Genomic DNA, 19,314 nt, shown 5'->3' with positions numbered 1-19,314 from the left:
AGGCAGTCGTTTAAAACAATTCTGTATTCTATTGTATACAACAAAATATCTTATATTTATCTAGTTATAAGGCAAACTAGTGTGACGATGATGATGTACGAGCAGTGGTGAGCAAACTGAGGTTAGTTTCGGAACACACCCGGTTTAGGTATTGTTTACTTCAGTAGTTTTATTTATGCACCCGCGTGCGTCGTCGTAGCGAAATTCAGTAGTTTGAAAACGTAATTATCTTTACAGTATGGCGTATAAATATTCAAATGTCGAGTATACGGAAATGGTGCGAATGGTTGCTAGGTGTGATGACAATGTTTTGGAAGCCCAGCGCCAATACGCCATAAGATTCCCAAAAATCCCTACACCTAGCCGAGTTACAATGCAAGCCGCCACACAGCGGTTACGAGAATGCGGGCAATTCCGGCATGCCCTCAATGAAAGTGGTCGTCCACCGAGGCACACGGTACGTGAAGAAGAATTTTTTTTTATTTGACCTTTTCGTAAAAAGGCGGAAATCATAGCGTAGCGAGTTACCAATTCAAAAGTATGACTAGGTACGAGATCTTGCATTCATTCTAAAAATGCAAACCCCCCACCAAACGAATTTATTGTAATGTGTGATAATCTCAACTCAGCGATATACAGTGCCCCGACGCTCGCCAAACGTTAGTGATTTTGCTCTTACTATAAGGCTACGATCCTAGTAAAAAGCTTTAGTTGTGACCAAGTCTATGACCTGCGTACACGCTAACTTATTGCAGATTTTATTAAGTAAAAAAGTTTAAAGATGCCTACATGTGCGGTGAAATGGTGCGGGAAACATTCTAGAACATCTAGTTACAAAAAGAATGGCATTACTTTTCATGGTTAAGTATCAATACCAAAAGTCGTAGGGGCCTAGTGGGTAAGGGACCAACCTCTCAAGTATGAGGGCGCGGGTTCGATCCCAGGTCAGGCAAGTACCAATGCAATTTTTCTAAGTTTGTATGTACTTTCTAAGTATATCATAGACACCAATGACTGTGTTTCAGATGGCACGTTAAACTGTAGGTCCCGGCTGTCATTGAACATCCTTGGCAGTCGTTACGGGTAGTCAGAAGCCAGTAAGTCTGACACCAGTCTTACCAAGGGGTATCGGGTTGCCCGGGTAACTGGGTTGAGGAGGTCAGATAGGCAGTCGCTTCTTGTAAAGCACTGGTACTCAGCTGAATCCGGTTAGACTGGAAGCCGACCCCAACATGATTGGGAAAAGGCTCGGAGGATGATGATGATAATCGAAAAAAAAAAAACATTTTAGATTTTAAAAGATTCCAGAAATAAAAGGGAAGTGGATACCTAGATACTATCAATAGGGAAAATTGGTTTCCAACAAATTTTATACAGCGTTGTTGCTCAAGGCACTTCACCCCCGACTTTTTTGAATCAGGACCCTAAGACATTAATTCTAAAAACTTATACTAAATTATGCATTTTCATCATCATCATCATCATCTGCCTAGCCTTCCCAACTATGTTGGGGTCGGCTTCCAGTCTAACCGGATGCAGCTGAGTACCAGGGTTTTACAAGGAGCGACTGCCTATCTGACCTCCTCAACCCAGTTACCTGGGCAACCCAATACCCCTTGGTAAGATTGCATTGGTAAATTATGCATTTTAAGAATCAATAATTGTCTTGTCCAAAGTTCTTTTTTGTAATAGACTGATTTTTATTAAATATTCTTATACGTTTTTTATTCAGTATGTATTACTACTATGAAATACATTTTATCGATATTTTTTAATTGAAAGAGAGCCATCCCTCGCTGGGCGTACTCGTGCAACTCGACCTTGAACTGACCAATAGTAGCTGCGAATTATGTCGCGTCCCCCGGACCGCAGTGGTGAGTCGTGTTCTTAGAAGAAATTGGCGAGTGCGCTCTCTAGTGGTTATTTACTTTATGGACCTCCCCAACCCAGTTACCCGGGCAACCCAATACCCCTTGGTTAGGTTAGGTTCAAATCTCGATCTGAAGCGTATTTGGATACGGAGTTTGTTGCCGGCTCTTCTCCATGAGAAAAAATTTTTGGAACCGTGCAACTGGTGCGACGTTTCATAGGAGCCAGCAAAGGCTTATCCCTACTAATATTATAAATGCGAAAGTAACTCTGTCTGTCTGTCCGTCTGTCTGTTACGCTTTCACGTCTAAACCACTGAACTGATTTGAATAATTTGGTACAAAGATAGAGTTGACCTTGAGAAAGAACATAGGATAGTTTTTATCCCGGAGTTTTGAAGAATTCTCTTGGAAACCTGGGGCGGAAGCTAGTTTGAAATAAAAACATTTGACTTTGACATAATCAGTCGCAAACTTGAATATTGTAATGTCCACCAAGTACGTACTAACAAGTAGGTATAGTTATCGGCACACGAATCTTGAGCTCTGACCTTCACCTACGCAGAAGTAATTTATTGGGTCCCTTTGTGGTATGAAGTGAGGCGCGGGGGCGGGCTAAATCGGTGATTGGCCAGCAGCGCATCGCGTCATAGCCGTCACTCGGGATTGGTTCTTTGCTAATAAATCACTTCTGCGCAGATGTAGGTCAGGGCTCAAGATTCGTGCCGATAATTATATACTGTTTGCCTTTAGGACAAACCGTCGCCTCGTCAGAATAAAATAAAACCGGCACATAGATTAAGGCCGCGCACAAAAAAGCCAGATTACGTCCAGGCTGAAGATACTGAAGATCCATGCAAAGGTACGTTTTAAATGCTAACTGTCGTTTGATATTAATATTTAACTTACTTTTATCCGGGTTCGTGCAGAGGTTCCCACGGGATGCGGGTGAAACCGCTGGCAGAAGCTAGTATTTAATTAAGTTTATAAGTCGAGCAGTGTGGTGACACGCACTCGGCTTAAGCCGATTCCGCGTCTATAAATGTGGGGAGAGCCTGGGCACGATTCCGCTATTTTACTTGAGCGACATACGATTCACATCCGACTGAGATCCAATCCCGACTCAATTACGATTGAAGCGTATGTGGCAATCCGCTATTTTTTCTTTAAAATATACGTTTTTATCCTTTTCTGTCATTAAATAATGAATCATTTTGTCTGCAAATGACCTACGATTGCAATATGATTGTAGAGCAAACTACCGTATAGACCAAAATCACCAAAATAGCAGACCAGTCGCAAACCAATCGAATGTCGTTGGAATACGATTGGTCTTATATTAGTAGCAGAATGCCCGATATGGTTAAGACTGCTATTGCGATTCAATTTTGACATTATTAACTTAGGAGAATCGGGCCCCCTAACTTGCCTTCTCTTGCAGATGCTTCTCAACATGATGCGCAAATGACGATGAAGGTTGAACAAGCGAATAAACAGCGGTTACTTGAAATTGAGCCACCGAAGACGAGGGACAGAGCAAGAAAAGAAAAGGGACAGAGAATGGAAAAGGAAGAAATGCTACTCAATTATGTAAGTACCTACAACTGGTCAAAACATTCGATACTCCTAACTTTATAAAAAAATGACTCCTGTGGCTAAACCACTGAAAGGATTAGGTTATTTTTTTTACAATTCGCCATAGAATATCATAAATAAAGTATACATATGATAGGATTTAATGAGATTAGGTACGACACACCCGATATACATATGGTTTACAGATGCAACCAGAGGAGATAAAACCGCAGGTTTGTCCGGAGTGCCACTCGGTGCTTCCCGACTCCTTCCTAGCAACACAGACTAGTCATGTAAGTACCTTTTTCAGTAGCTATAGAACCATAACCTTTTAGCCTGGACGCATACATTCGGTTTCCTGATCAGGAATTCCTGATCGGCATAACACGTTCCGGTTCTGACTATTTGAACATTCTGAACGCACGGAGAAGATTCCGAAACGAATGTCAGGTTTTTTCCGTTCGGAAAAAGTGTGCGCTCTTGTGAACATTTTTTACGAAAAAAGAGCATTTCGGTTTCCGAGTTTGCATTCCTGATCAGGTAACCGAATGTGTGCATCCAGGCTTAGTCGGCCGATAGTTAGTTTGGACTCATAAATCAGTATGAAGATGAATGCAAGTACACATGTAACAACTATCAGGTATTTGTCCAGTATTCAGAATTCATAATTTTCTAAACAAATATTTTTTCAACCAGCTTTTTTTTAACGACTTCAAAAATCATCAAATGCCCCCTTTGTGGGTTAGCAGCGGTGAGGGAGTGTCAGACTCTTACTGACAAAAAACCGTCGTGTTCCGTCATAGGCCTTTTATGTACCAGGGCCGCTGTAACTCTTCCGAACAATCCCGTAGCCCCGGCAGACCTTGGCCCTGTTGGGCCCCGCTGTGGTTGCTGACATCTCTTTCACTTTACCACCACCTTAGCTTGGCTTAGCATGAGCGTACAATCTTACATATGATTCACGCCAAACTTTGGCGGCATGAAATATAGTGCGGGTGTTGAAAATGATATAAGAAATTGAATAAACGAATATTTTTGCGGAAGAATGAAGACCATATTGTAAGATAGGTTTTAAGCATGAATGTGGAGGGATGTAGAGGAACCGCAAAAGAAACGATGGATGGATTGTGTGAAAGTCGATATGGTTGGTAATAATGTTACTTGTGAGATGACGGCAGACAGAAGAGTATGGAAGAAGAAAACATGCTGCCCCGACTACAAATAAAATTTGAATAGGGACAATGAAACAAATATTTTGACAGAAGCAAGTGAGATCAATAATAGCGAAGGTATACCACTTCTTGGAGCGCGAGTACGAACAGTTGAAGAGCTTGCACCCGGAGACGGACTGGTCTCCGCTGAGCAGGGTCAGGCAGCGCGCGGCCGTCGCCACCGGCGTCTCGGAGCCCGACGTGCGAGACATACTTAGCGAGGAGGCTGACACTCGCGCCGCTGACGAAGACCCGCCCAGGAAACGACTTAGAACTGAACATGAGAGGTGAGGAACTTGTGAACACTGACTTTGTATCATCGAGCCCTTGGCTAAGTAGTAGCCGCGAGTATCAATCGATCATAATCATAAGGTGAAGCTACACTTGACCCGGTCGGTTCGTAGACCGCCTGATCATTTTGTCCATCGACCAGAAATTGGCATCCTCCTCATCTCTGACATCACCCACCCTCTTGGTCTGGGTTTTCTTAAACTTTCACAAAGCAGCCCGTAGTCTGGAAGTTGGTGATTGATTCACCCGTGCATCGGAGAGCACGTAAATGTCGGTCCTGCGCCTGATCTCTCTCCGGTCGTGTCGGATTGCCGTCCCATCGGGTTATGAGAGTGAAGGAATAGTGAGTGCACCAGTGTCTGCGTAAATGCTCGTGCTCTATAAAATGTCCTGCGCAGCTGTCTGATCTCCTTAAATGAGAACAGCCGCCGTGGCCGAACTCGGCTGTGGACGCCATTTTATTTTTCAAATACAGAACTTATACTCCGCGCGGCGAATGATGATCCCTATGACAGTTCGTTAGCGCTTAACATTGTAGTGACGGCCTGTCCCAACAAATCCTTAACAGGCCCATTAAAAATTAGAAAAAATCATAATTGTGTACATTTGTAAATTATAAAAATGAATATTAAGAAATTATAACGTAATGTTCGGAAATAATGGAAAAAAACTCAATGGAAATGTACATGGTACGTGCTGCAAAAGTTAGGTCATCAAGCTGTTATCGAAAAAAAGGGACACATCGATAAACAAAATATCGATAATTTGTTGGATGAAATTTACAAATGCTTCGAGTAAAAAAAAACACAGTGTATTTGTATTTTATTTAATCAATCTGAATCGGATACTGGGTGAAGCGGATCCTCAAAATCTGAGTCCGAACTGCAGCTATCCGTGACGTTTATTAGTGAAGGTTGCTCAATAATATTGTCGAATTGAACATCTCGATCCCATTTTGTTCTTCACGAGCAAAATAGTCTCGCAAACGAACTACAAACTCGCGAATTTCACTGTTGAGAACAGTTTTCCGCTGTCTTTTCGACAAATAACAGCGAAAACAGAAACAAAACTCAGCTAACAAAGAAACACGTGGCGCATACAAGGCGTTAGAGCACTCGCAAGTAGTCGCAAGCAGACTGACAAGACATGATATGACTGAATTAAAAAAATACGGTAGGTCTATGTCCACCTTTTAAATATTTTTCCATGAAGCTGTAAATTATGAATTCTTTAAAATTAAATTCTAAAAATTCTTCTCTTTAAATTGTGCAATTTTAATAAATAAAAATGTACAGTAAAATAAAATATAATAAAGCCGTTGAATGACTTGGCTGAATGACATGACCTTTGCCTAACAGAATTTTATCGAAGTTTCGCATCACTATATTGCTACTGTCAGTTGAAACGTCATACGGATTCGCCGCGCGGGGTATAGTTTATTGTTATTTTTGACTAGGTACTCAAATTTTATTTTATGTTATTATTTTTTATATGTGTAAAACGATACGAAAGTGACGTACCGTCATCAATTTTCTCTTTCTGACGTATACGTATATTGTTTTGGCTGTTGTCAGCGTCTTAAAGTATCTATGCTCATAAAACTTCTGCTGGGTTTACAAGATATCTCCATTCATTATCCAATTTGTATATTTTTTTTTATTTCAGTGAATATGACGACGTGAATGAGGACGAACAGATAGAAGAAGCATTGTGAGTAGCAACTGTATATTATAACTAGCTAATATCACGCGGTTTCACTCGCGTCCCGTGGGAACTACTGCCCATACCGGGATAAAATATATAACCCGTTACTCGGGAAGAGTGTAGGTTCCCAACAGTGAGAGAATTTTTCAATTCGGTTCTGTAGTTTCAGAGCGTTTTTGCTACAAACAAACAAAACAATGTTTGCTCTTTATTATACACTAGCTTCTGCCAGCGGCGGTTTCACCCGCATCCCGTGGAAACCTCTGCACGAACCCGGATAAAAGTAGCCTATAGTCTTCCTCAATAAATGGGATATTTAACACTGAAAGAAATTTTGAAATTGGACCAGTAGTTCCTGAGATTAGCGCGTTCAAACAAACAAACAAACTCTTCAGCTTTATAATATTAGTATAGAAGTACAGAAAACAATAAAGATAGTACATAAATCAACTCAAAGTAATTCCATACTCTGCACACGTGGATAAAAAGTAGCCTATAGATAAAGGAATATTGTATAATTTCCAGACATGAACCGGATGTGTACGTTGATACGAAACCCGCCTTAGAACCTAAGTGAGTATTCAAATTCAAATAATTTATTTGCTTAAAATGCAGGTTACATTAAAGGTGGATAGGTATTTATTACAGTACCAGATACATTTTGTCGCTTTACGACATGCAAAAGTTTTTATACAGTCACAAAAATTATAACGTCAATACAATAATACTTAACTCTATCAACAAATAACTTAGATAGACACAGCATGCAAAATATATATTTATTTTTGTAACAATTCCGATACAGAATAGAAGGACTTCTCTATAAGCCACGTTTTAAGAATGTTCCGAAACTTGTTGAAGGGCAAATCTTTAATCTTACTAGGAATAGCATTGTATATAAGTCCACACATAACATAACAATTTTTTAAATACATTGTTGTTCTGGGTATATTACCTAAGACAATTCTGTTTGGATTTCTCGTGTTTCTAGGGTACAAGTCCTTGGCTGTTTTAAAGAGATTAGTATTTAACTGTCTTACTAAAACAGATCCCTATATTCTAGTACTTTCACTGTATGTTCTAGAGTCCGACTCACACTTGGCCATTTTTTTTTAAGTTTAATGCTTCAAAATATCAATACAAATACAATTTAATTAATCGATTCATCATCCTCCGAGCCTTTTCCCAACTATGTTGGGTTAGCTTCCAGTCTAACCGGATTTAGCTGAGTACCAGTGCTTTACAAGAAGCGACTGCCTATCTGACCTCCTCAACCCAGTTACCCGGGCAACCCAATACCCCTTGGTTAGACTGGTGTCAGACTTACTGGCTTCTGACTACCCGTAACGACTGCTAAGGATGTTCAGTGACAGCCGGGACCTACAGTTTAAGCAATCGTTTATTTTATGAAAGATGATTTTTTTAAATAGTTAAACAAAGTTGCTTTTAGTTATTGTCCTATACTCAAATTGAGTAATAGTGAGATACATTTTTGAAAACTATTTTTTTTTTGTTTTCAGCCCTCTTGAGGACAGCGAAGAAGAACAAATATTTATTAAGGAAGAACCAGATGATGTTAATATAACTTGTTATACGTAAGTATTATATACATTCATCCATCTCCGACGACCATCAGTAATCTGACGACCTCGATGGTGCAATGGTCACCATGCAGGACTGCCGAACCTGGGGCCCGATTCGCCTAATTTTACTTAAGCAACATACGATTCATGTTCGACTGCAATCCAATCCCGCCTCGATTACGATTGAAGCGTATGTGGCATTCCACTATTTTTTCTTTGAAATAAACATTTTTATCCTTTTCTGTCATTCAATAATGAATCATTTTGTCTGCAAATGTTTAACCATTGCAATATGATTGTAGAGCAAACTACCGTATAGACCAAAATCACCAAAATAGCAGACCAATCGCAAACCAATCGAATGTCGTTGGAATACGATTGGTCTTATATTAGTAGCAGAATGCCCGATATGGTTAAAACTGCTATTGTGATCATATTGCGATTCTATTTCTATTCGATTTTGACATTATTAACTTAGGAGAATCGGGCCCCAGAGGTCCCGGGTTCGATTTCCGGTACGGTCGACATTTGTGTGATGAGCATGCTTGTTGGCCGTGGTCTGGGTGTTACAATATGTATTTATAAATAAATATGTATATATGTAGCTATGTGTAGTTTATCAGTTGTAAGCACCCATAATACAAGTTAATTAATAACTTACCAGGGGGTTAAACGCCCATAACTATCCCAATTTATTATTTGTGATCATATTTTCTTCCATACTCTTCTATCTGCCGTCATTTCACAAGTAACATTCTTTCTTGCCATGTCGACTATCAACAAAAAATATTGGAGAAGTATTTTTTATTTTAACCGAAAATTCACTCGAAAATAAGGCATTAAAGATTGTGAGTGGAGGCTCGTGACTGCCGGGGCTGCGGGATTGTTCGCGAGAGTTACCGCGGCCCTGGTCCATAAAAGGCCTACGACGGAACAAGACGGTTTTTAGTCAGTAAGAGTCTGACACTCCCTCACCGCTGCTAACCCACAGCGGGAGGGGTCATTTGATGATTTTTAGCGTCGTAAAAAAAAAGAAAAAAGATGTTTCGTGGCGTAACGTCTATTAAAAATTGTGCTCAAAATTCAATTATTTGTTTTTGAGAGAAAAGGAAAAATACTTGTCCATTATTTTAGGGTTAGCTAAAAGAGTGATTAGTTACTTTTTTCAATCACTATTATAATATTTCTTTTCCAGCGTTATGGAAGCAGTGTGTGTGCCTCAGGAAACGGAAGATCAGATTGACAGTCAAGATATCAAGTAAGAAATTCATGCACTAATTATATTATATAACACTAGCCGTTTTCCTGACTATGTTGGGGTCGGCTTCCAGTCTAACCGGATGCAGCTGAGTACCAGTGTGCCACAAGGAGCGACTGCCTATCTGGCCTCCTCAACCCAGTTACCCGGGCAACTCAATACCCCTTGGTTAGACTGGTGTCAGACTTTCTGGCTTCTGAGTGCCCGTAACGATTCCAAAGATGTTCAAGACTAACGTACATATCTATACTAATATTATAAAGCTGAAGAGTTTGTTTGTTTCAATGCGCTAATCTCAGAAACTACTGGTCCAATTTGAAAATTTCTTTCAGTGTGAGATAGCCCATTTATCGAGGAAGGCTATAGGCTACTTGGAAGTCGTGGTGGCCTAGTGGGCAAAGAACCAACCTCTCGAGTATGAGGGCGCGGGTTCGATTCCAGGTCAGGCAAGTACCAATGCAACTTTTCTAAGTTTGTATGTACTTTCTAAGTATATCTTAGACACCATTGACTGTGTTTCGGATGGCACGTTAAACTGTAGGTCCCGGCTGTCATTGAACATCCTTGGCAGTCGTTACGGGTAGTCAGAAGCCAGTAAGTCTGACACCAGTCTAACCAAGGGGTGTCGGGTTGTCCGGGTAACTGGGTTGAGGAGGTCAGGCAGGGCAGTCGCTTCTTGTAAAGCACTGGTACTCAGCTGAATCCGGTTAGACTGAAAGCTGACCCCAACATTATTGGGAAAAAGGCTCGGAGGATGATGATACATATTATAATATTATACAAAATTGATATTATATAGGTACAAACAAAAAAAATGCATAAATTACAGTGACAAAACAAATGAAGTAGAGCGCCAGCCGTAAGTACATATTGTAGTTCTTATAGTTCTTATTCTTTATTGCACACTTAACAATAAATATATAAAAAGAATACAGGCAGATACCTGCATAAGATATACAGCCTTACTTATAAACGTGAATTAAATAATAAGTAATACTTAAGGGCTGTTTAAAAATTCTTACTTATAAACGTTGCTTGAGCATGTCTTAACTAACATTTGATCACTACTTAAGACTTTAACGGCCAGTTACTTCATCAAAAGTTAAAGTAATGTCTAAAGTAAAAGTAACGGTCAAATTCGTTTTTTCAAGGCTAAAGTGACAGCAAAACTAATAGGAAAATTGAATTTGACCGTTACTTTAACTTTAGACATTACTTTGATTTTTACTTTGGCTTTAACTTTTGATGAAGAAACTGGCTGTAAGTAGTGATTAGTTAAAATGTTGCTTAGAAGGTGATTAGAGATTTTTATAAGTAAGGGGGATAATGTATGGCAATGAAATACATTTGAAACTCTGATTTTAGATCGACAAGTAGAGGACGCGCTAGAGAACGCGGACGCGGGTCCAATAGGCCGGAGAAGCTTCAGGCGTAACTATAATCTATACTAATATTATAAAGCTGAAGAGTTTGTTTGTTTGTTTGAACGCGCTAATCTCAGGAACTACTGGTCCGATTTGAAAATTTCTTTCAGTGTTAGATAGCCCATTTATCGAGGAAGGCTATAGGCTACTTTTTATCCCGGTACGGGAAGTAGTTCCCACGGGATGCGGGTGAAACCGCTGGCAGAAGCTAGTTTATTATAGTAGTTATCGGTACGAATCTTGAGCTCTGACCTACATCTGCTCAGAAGTGATTTATTAGCAAAGAACCAATCCCGAGTGACGGCTATGACGCGATGCACTGCGGGCCAATCACCGCTTTAGCCCGCCCCCGCGCCTCACTTCATACCACAAAAGGGACCCAATACATTACTTGCAGGTGAAGGTCAGAGCTCAAGATTCGTGCCGATAATTATAACATGCTATTTATTGTTTTTATCTTAGTTCAACAAGATAAAATGTAAATAATCATATGTTATTTTATTTTGCTGTCTCGAGTTAACAAATGTGAGGGCAGAAAATATCGAAAATATATAGGTAATAAGTACATACATGATGAAGTAGGCGAAACATAGCGGACTTATATTATACATAATATAAGTCCTTTTTTGCTTTCGCCTGTCGGCATGCAATTAAGAAATTAATTAATTATTATAAATTAATGTCAAACATTATACTTGTCCAGTCTATAGTCACTTTACTTTCATGTTAACATTGTCTTTTGTCCATAATAGTACCATAGTATTTCGAATAATATACAACTTTATAACAAAAACAAAAAATACGGTATAAAATACGAAACAAAAATAAAAATATTCTATTCTATTCTACGGATTAAAACATAAACTTATAATAACAATAATATTGTGCATAAACAGAACCGGGGATTGTCCTTGGGTACATTTCTATAGCGTATACAGGGATAATCGTCGGTTTTGTGTCACCATTTCATTAAAGCTGTCTCAAAAGGGCTTCAGCGTGTTGGCTTCGGCCCCACGTTCGCCTCCCAAAAATCCGGGACTCTATAGTCCCGAGGTCTGGAGGAGACATACATAGATAATATTGTGCATAAATATAATTAAATTAAATAATAAATTTAATATAATTAAAAGAATGAATATGTCTATGACAAGCTGAACTTCAACGGGTACCTGATGCACCCCCGCGCAAACAACGCACACGGTAATAATTCCTTCCTATAGTCTGACTTTTAATCTCGTAGACTAAATTGACACTTGCGAAATGTCAAACTTACAAATAATGTTGCTAGCTCTGTGGTGCAGTGTTGTACTTACGATACCGGTTTGTTGAATCGTAACTTTTTATCTATAATAGACGAATTTAATATTCATTCAAAGTTTTATATTTAATGTTCACGTACGTACACACGGCTGCACGACGTGCTACAGACTGCCAGGGATATCTGACCACGCAACGCCATGCGTAATCATCAAGAATAAGCCCATTATTTCAGGATGACTTATTGTAAAAAAACGATACTTGATTTTATTAACGCTAAGTTTCGGTCGTGCCACATCACTATTTAAGAATTTGCAATAAACTGACCACACTCGTAATGTCAGTTTAGTCTACGAGATTAAAAATCAGACTATAGTGATATCAATGCGTTCGATATTCTTAGTTCAGTTAATATGAATGAGAGAAGATAAAATTATTTTGCAGGAGGCCATCCACAAAGCGTGAGGCTTGTCCTTTAGTGAAGTTGGAAGTTGCCGTAGGGAAGCCTATTGCAGAAAGCGAGCCAGGACCTGAGCTCGAACCTCGGCCTCCTGAGATGGACTTCGAAAACATGGGTACGCCAGAAGCAAACACAGTCCCGAATTCCCCCTATAGATCGCCTAGTCTCTCAACGGCGTTAAGTTTAGAGTGGACACCTAGGAAGAGGCAACATCATTCTACATCGTCTTCCGAATCTATATAGTTATCGGCACGAATCTTGAGCTCTGACCTTCACCTGCGCAGAAGTAATTTATTGGGTCCCTTTTGTGGTATGAAGCGAGGCGCGGGGGCGGGCTAAAGCGGTGATTGGCCCGCAGTGCATCGCGTCATAGCCGTCACTCGGGATTGGTTCTTTGCAAATAAATCACTTCTGCGCAGATGTAGGTCAGAGCTCAAGATTCGTGCCGAAAGCTATACTAATATTATAAAGCTGAAGAGTTTGTTTGTTTGAACGCGCTAATCTCAGGAACTACTGGTCCGATTTGAACAATTCTTTCAGTGTTAGATAGCCCATTTATCGAGGAAGGCTTTTTATCCCGGTACGGGAAGTAGTTCCCACGGGACGCGGGTGAAACCGCTGGCAGAAGCTAGTAAGTAATACACACACAACAGGGGCCCGATTCTCCTAAGTTAATAATGTCAAAATCGAATAGAAATCGAATCGCAATATGATCGCAATAGCAGTTTTAACCATATCGGGCATTCTGCTACTAATATAAGACCAATCGTATTCCAACGACATTCGATTGGTCTGCTATTTTGGTGATTTTGGTCTATACGGTAGTTTTGCTCTACAATCATATTGCAATCGTATATTATTTGCAGACAAAATGATTCATTATTGAATGACAGAAAAGGATAAAAACGTTTATTTCAAAGAAAAAATAGCGGAATGCCACATACGCTGCAATTGTAATCGAGTCGGAATTGGATCGCAGTCGAATGTGAATTGTAAGTCGCATAAGTGAAATTAGGAGAATCGGGTCCCAGCTTACATAATCGTTCATGAGGCTCACTCACGCTGATGTTATATCATAATACGTTTTATTCTTTTCTAATAGATGCTATCACCCCGGGGGAAAGAGTCGAAGCGAAGATGCAACCTAGCACTGAGCATACAACGTCAACTTGTAAGTATTGTACTCCGTGGTGTTACCCACATAAATCTCATTCCCGTAGTAATACCGGGATAACAAGTAGCCTACACTACATCATCATCCTCCGAGCCTTTTTCCCAAACTATGTTGGGGTCGGCTTCCAGTCTAACCGGATTCAGCTGAGTGCCAGTGCTTTACAAGAAGCGACTGCCTATCTGACCTCCTCAACCCAGTTACCCGGGCAACCCAATACCCCTTGGTTAGACTGGTGTCAGACTTACTGGCTTCTGATTACCCGTAACGATTGCCAAGGATGTTCAATGACAGCCGGGACCTACAGTTTAACGTGCCATCCGAAACACAGTCATTGGTGTCTAAGATATACTTAGAAAGTACATACAAACTTAGAAAAGTTGCATTGGTACTTGCCTGACCTGAAGTAGCCTACATGTTAATCCAAAATTCATCCATCCTCACAAACTTTCGATTTATTGATTATGTAATACCTGTTTTATTTGTTTTAGATACAACAGACCAACATTTTGACAGTATCGCAGACAAGTGGCTTCACGACAATGACAGTGACATTGACCTAGACCCTCACTTTAACGAGAACGACGGTATTTTTGTCCCGGTCATGCGAAACGCGACAACTGAGCCCGCTTGTGATGCCGACATGACTGAACTAGAGACTCACGTACTACGAACTGAGGACGAAATTAACGACCAAGCTTTACGCGACATAATACCTACGAACGATTATACTTTTGACTGGAAGAAAGACAAGCCGATCTTTACCGGACGACGAGAGGCTTTCACAGGGTCATCGGGACCGACTTTTGACATAACAGACAAGACTCCTGTTGACATTTTTGACAAAATTTTCGACACTAGCTTTATAGACCGACTTTGTACTGAGACTAATCGCTATGCAGAGCAGAAGATAGATCGCTTAAAAGAACAGAACAAGCTACTTCCGACATCGCGTCTGCATAGATGGACTCCGACTGATCGTAGCGAAATGATTACGTTTCTAGCAGTATTGGTCCTGCAAGGCTTGTATCCGATACCAGAGGAAGAAAAGTACTTCTCTTTCAACGGGTTTGGGACTATGCCGTATTTTTCGCGAATCATGTCGTTCAATCGTTTCATACTGCTAAAATCGTTATATCATTTCGTCGACAATGAGACTTTGCCTAACAAGACTAGACTCTCTAAAATACAGCCGGTACTTGACCACCTTAATGACAAATTTTCCACATTATACATGCCTGGCCAAGACATAGCCATTGACGAGTGTCTCCTCAAGTGGCACGGCCGATTGAGCTTTGCTCAAAAAATTGCCACCAGAGCCGCTCAAGTTGGCGTCAAAACATACGAGCTTTGTGAGTCTCGGACTGGCTATCTTTGGAAGTTTTTTGTGTATGTTGGAAAAAACACTGAGATTGCCTCAGATGACCTACCTACTGACGACGAGATGGTTGACGAACCCGATGACGAGATTGTTAATCGACCCATTGATCAGATAATTGACCAGTCAAATGTCATAGTGGAGGCTGTTGACCAACCGCAGGACGAGACTGTTCACCTATCAGATGTTAATTTTGCACGTCCCACAAACGCTACTGCTAAAATAGTGTTTGACTTGTTGGAGCCACTACTTGACCGAGGACACACTGTCATAATGGACAATTTCTATAACAGTCCATTGTTATTGCGATGTCTCAAAAAACATAAAACTGACTGTTATGGAACATTACGTTTGAATCGAGAATTCGTACCCGACTCGCTCAAGAGTCTGACCAAGACTGACCTACGACAGGGCGAGGTAGTGGCAAGCTATACTTCAGACTTGTCTGTCATGCTATGGCGGGATGCTAATTTGGTTAGCATGATCTCCACATACCATCACATACAAGCGGGGATTCAAAATGAATATAACCGACTGACGTACAAGCCTAAAATCGTACTCGATTACAATATGTCCATGGCCGGTATGGATAGAAAAGATCAATTTCTATCTGCTAACCCCTTGGAACGACATAGAAACAAGATATGGTATAAGAAGGTCTTCTGCAGGTTGCTCAACACCGCTATTTTCAATGCCTATGTGATATTTTCATCGCAGAATCCGAAAATATCATATAGACAGTTCCGAACGATTTTGGCGGAAGACCTTTTGAAGATACATCGAGGCATCGACTTGTCGACTGAACCTCGACTATATGCGGATAGGAGTAGACAAGGCCAGTTGTCTACTCGTACGAACGACAGACCGAACGTTGATCACGACCACTTTCCTACGCGGTCTGGGATCAAAAAAGCGCGTTGCTGGATGTGTACTCGAAGAAAAAGGGATACGAGGACGATTTGGAAATGCATTCAGTGTAATACAAGTTTGTGTATTGAGCACTGTTTTAGAGAATACCATAAGCAAGTACAATGAAACTGTTGGGGAATGTTCAGGCTAGCTCGTGAAACTCAATTTTTTGAAAGTTTTTTGCATTTCGCAGGTCAATCCATGTTCATTAATTCGTTGTCCTCTCATACCTATAAATATTGTAATATGGATGAATTGTAAAACAAACTCTTTTTTAAAAGAGTAAAAGAAAAGAAAGAGTTTGTTTTTCTTGAGATTCTTGCTGGTTTTTCTCCATAGGAAGCGACCAATTTCGAACCGTGCACTAGCTTCTGACATTTTGTAAGTGCCCATGTAGGCCTATGTGAAATAAAATTATTTGATTTGATTAAAATATGATTAGCGCCTGTAAAAAATGTGGCTTTACTGAGCTTAGGCCCTTGCGCATTATAATGTTTGTTTACTGTTTTTTTTTTCAGTTTTACAGTGTATTTGTTTTACTGTAATACCAAAAACCGCTTTCTTTTTTTCTATTTAACATAATTTGTATAAAAAAAAAATTATATAAAAGTATACGTTTTTGTTCAATAAACATACCGAACAGTAATATGCGTGTTTCATTAAAACAACCTCGTCGTGTAGCCGGGCGGCCAACTTGTCACATTTTTACGTCGCCCGAGGCCCAGTAACTTTGTTTATTTTTTCATAACAGAAAACTAAATATTTATATTAAGATATTGGTATCATTTTAATGAATATATCCTGTACTAATATAATAAAAAACATTGTTACCAGTAACCACTATATTTTTCTTATAAAAATATACGATTTTTTTTTGGATATCCTCAACTTTATACTTTATTATCATCCTATAATAATAATTAAAGAAATATACTTTTAATCAAATTAAATTTTTCGTTCTTTTAGCTTTCCGTGAGTATTTTTAATTCGAATCTAGCTATTGTAGTTTTTCAGTAGTCCTAATCGTTTTTGTTGAGAGAGTCTCGCTTGGCCGTAAAAAAGCAATTGACATTTCATGCGCGGACAGCGGCCCGATTCTCCTAAGTTAATAATGTCAAAATCGAATCGCAATATGATCGTAATAGCAGTTTTAACCATATCGGGCATTCTGCTACTAATAAAAGACCAATCGTATTCGATTGACATTTGATTGGTCTGCGATTGGTATGCTATTTTGGTGATTTTTGTCTATACGGTAGTTTGCTGTACAATCATTTTGCAATCGTAAATCATTTGCAAACTAAACTATTCATTATTGAATGGCAGAAAAGGATGAAAACGTTTATATCAAAGACAAAATATCGGAATGCCACATACGCTTCAATCGTAATCGAGTCGGGATTGGATCTCAGTCGAATCGAGTCGAACGTGAATCGTATGGCGCTTAAGTAAAATTAGGAGAATCGGGCCCCAGGTTTCCTCAAGATGTTTTCCTTCACCTTTTTTATCAGCCATTGGTGTCCAAGATATACTTAAAAAGTACATACAAACTTAGAAAAGTTGCATTGGTAATATAAAACACCGATTTGTATTTATTACAGTGTAAACAGCTCTGCTGTCGAGGCGTGCAGCGATGACATAGTGCGACGAGACAAACAGACAACTATATCTCAACCAGCACCACATGTGCACACTCGGTAAGTTGTCACCTCATAAATGTCGTCTATGTTGATTTTGTCTATTTTGATTTGTCATGATTTTGATTTTGAACTAAGCAATTTATATATTTTTTCAGTGGGCAATACGAGCACACAGATTCAAGAGCACTCCATTCCAACGTATCTCAACCTTCGTGAGTATAAATTATTATACCTATTCAATTTGACTAAGTAGGACAAAATCTCCTAAGAAAGTAGCGCGACAACATGCGTGTGTTCGGGGGACGAGGAACGTTACTAGCTCCGCCCTTACACGCCTTCTATGAAACCCGCCCATTTTCAAAATAAAATCACGAATCATTCAAGACCAATCTTTGACAGATTGGTTTTGATTTGACAAGGAATCCGAACGTCTCGTTAGTTGTAGTAACTGATCACGCCTACCGTACGTTGCTTGAGCTACAGGAAGGCGCCTGGCCATCCTTCCTTATGGCATCTCTGCTATCTTTCCTTACTTATGTGGTTTTTAGGGTTCCGTACCCAAAGGGTAAAACGGGACCCTATTGTTTTCGCTCCTCTGTCTGTCCATCCGTCTGTCACCAGGCTGTATCTCATGAACCGTAATAGTTAGAAAGCTGAAATTTTCACAGATGATGTATTTCATTTGCCGCTATAACAACAAATACTGAAAACTAGAATTAAATAAATATTTTGGGGGCTTTCATACAACAAACGTGATTTTTTTGCTCATTTTTGCTCTGGTACGGAACCCTTCGTGCGCGAGTCCGACTCGCACTTGGCCGGTTTTTTGTAATTAAGTAACACAAATATGTACTAAATTGTTGCAGGGACTCGATGCTACTGCAAGTGAAACAGGAAGATATAACTATAGAGGAAGAGGGAGTCAGCTAGCACTGAGAAACCGCTCAACTTATTATTTCTATTCTTATCTATATAGGAGTTTATTGAAATGTGTAAAGTGTAGGCGTACTTACTTAGTATATACTAGCTTTTACCCGCGACTTCGTTCGCGTCGAATAGTGGCTTCCAGCAGATTTTTTGTTTTACCCACATAGTTCCCGATCTCACGGGATAGATGGCGCTGTATGTCCGGAATAAATTTAATTTTTGTAAATAAAAACTATCCTATGACCTTCCTCAAGTTCCAAACTATGCCTGTATACCAAATGTCAAACAATTCGATTCAATAGCTTAGGCGTGAAGAAAAGACAGACAGACAGACAAGAGTTACTTTCGCATTTATTTATATTACTTTGGATATTCCGGTATAAGACTTTAAATAACTTGTTTTTATTTTGAAAATTATTTCTCGGGTAAGGTTTATTTGTGTATGCATCCTAAGTAAGTATGCAAAACACTTCTTTGATTCACATCGTACTCTGATTGTAATTCCTTAATAAAATTCTCACTTGTTTTGTATTTTCTTAGTTTTTAAGTAGGTTGCAAATATTGTGCCAATTTTCATTTATTTTTTTTTAATAAAAATTTGTAAAAATAGGTACTTGTTTATTTTTTATTTTACTAAACCTCCATTCTCAGAAGAAGT

At 39.5% G+C, this 19,314-nt stretch overlaps 1 protein-coding gene across 9 annotated transcripts; it reads left to right on the top strand.

Moving 5' to 3' along the window:
* The first annotated feature begins 20 nt into the window (after positions 1–20).
* Positions 21–19,265, top strand: LOC110380711 (piggyBac transposable element-derived protein 4). Of its 9 annotated transcripts, none has more exons than XM_064043104.1 (13): positions 21–121; positions 2,622–2,730; positions 3,310–3,458; positions 3,650–3,736; positions 4,706–4,941; positions 6,611–6,655; positions 7,175–7,222; positions 8,170–8,244; positions 9,428–9,490; positions 10,856–10,921; positions 12,616–12,746; positions 13,734–13,802; positions 14,294–16,737. In XM_064043104.1, the coding sequence occupies exons 3-13, from the start codon at positions 3,333–3,335 to the stop codon at positions 16,213–16,215; spliced, it is 2,868 nt and encodes a 955-aa protein (XP_063899174.1). In that variant the 5' UTR covers positions 21–121; positions 2,622–2,730; positions 3,310–3,332; the 3' UTR covers positions 16,216–16,737. The 9 variants fall into 9 exon arrangements, with proteins under 9 accessions (XP_063899174.1, XP_063899175.1, XP_063899176.1 ...); XM_064043105.1 differs by lacking the exons at positions 21–121; positions 12,616–12,746; positions 13,734–13,802; positions 14,294–16,737 and adding exons at positions 160–457; positions 17,691–17,786; positions 17,885–17,941; positions 18,596–19,265; XM_064043106.1 differs by lacking the exons at positions 21–121; positions 14,294–16,737 and adding exons at positions 160–457; positions 17,691–17,786.
* The last annotated feature ends 49 nt before the right edge of the window (positions 19,266–19,314 follow it).

Source organism: Helicoverpa armigera, chromosome 30 (genome assembly GCF_030705265.1).
Source record: "Helicoverpa armigera isolate CAAS_96S chromosome 30, ASM3070526v1, whole genome shotgun sequence".
In the NCBI taxonomy this organism is placed as follows: Eukaryota; Metazoa; Arthropoda; class Insecta; order Lepidoptera; family Noctuidae; genus Helicoverpa; species Helicoverpa armigera.
This window is presented reverse-complemented; position numbering and strand designations above follow the sequence as displayed.

Bases quoted from the DNA above. Each gene is read 5' to 3' on its own strand.
- LOC110380711 (XM_064043102.1), top strand. From the start codon at position 239: ATGGCGTATAAATATTCAAATGTCGAGTATACGGAAATGGTGCGAATG. The intron at 3,459-3,649 runs GTAAGTACCTAC...TATGGTTTACAG, and splicing joins AAGAAATGCTACTCAATTAT to ATGCAACCAGAGGAGATAAA. The intron at 13,803-14,293 runs GTAAGTATTGTA...TATTTGTTTTAG, and splicing joins TGAGCATACAACGTCAACTT to ATACAACAGACCAACATTTT.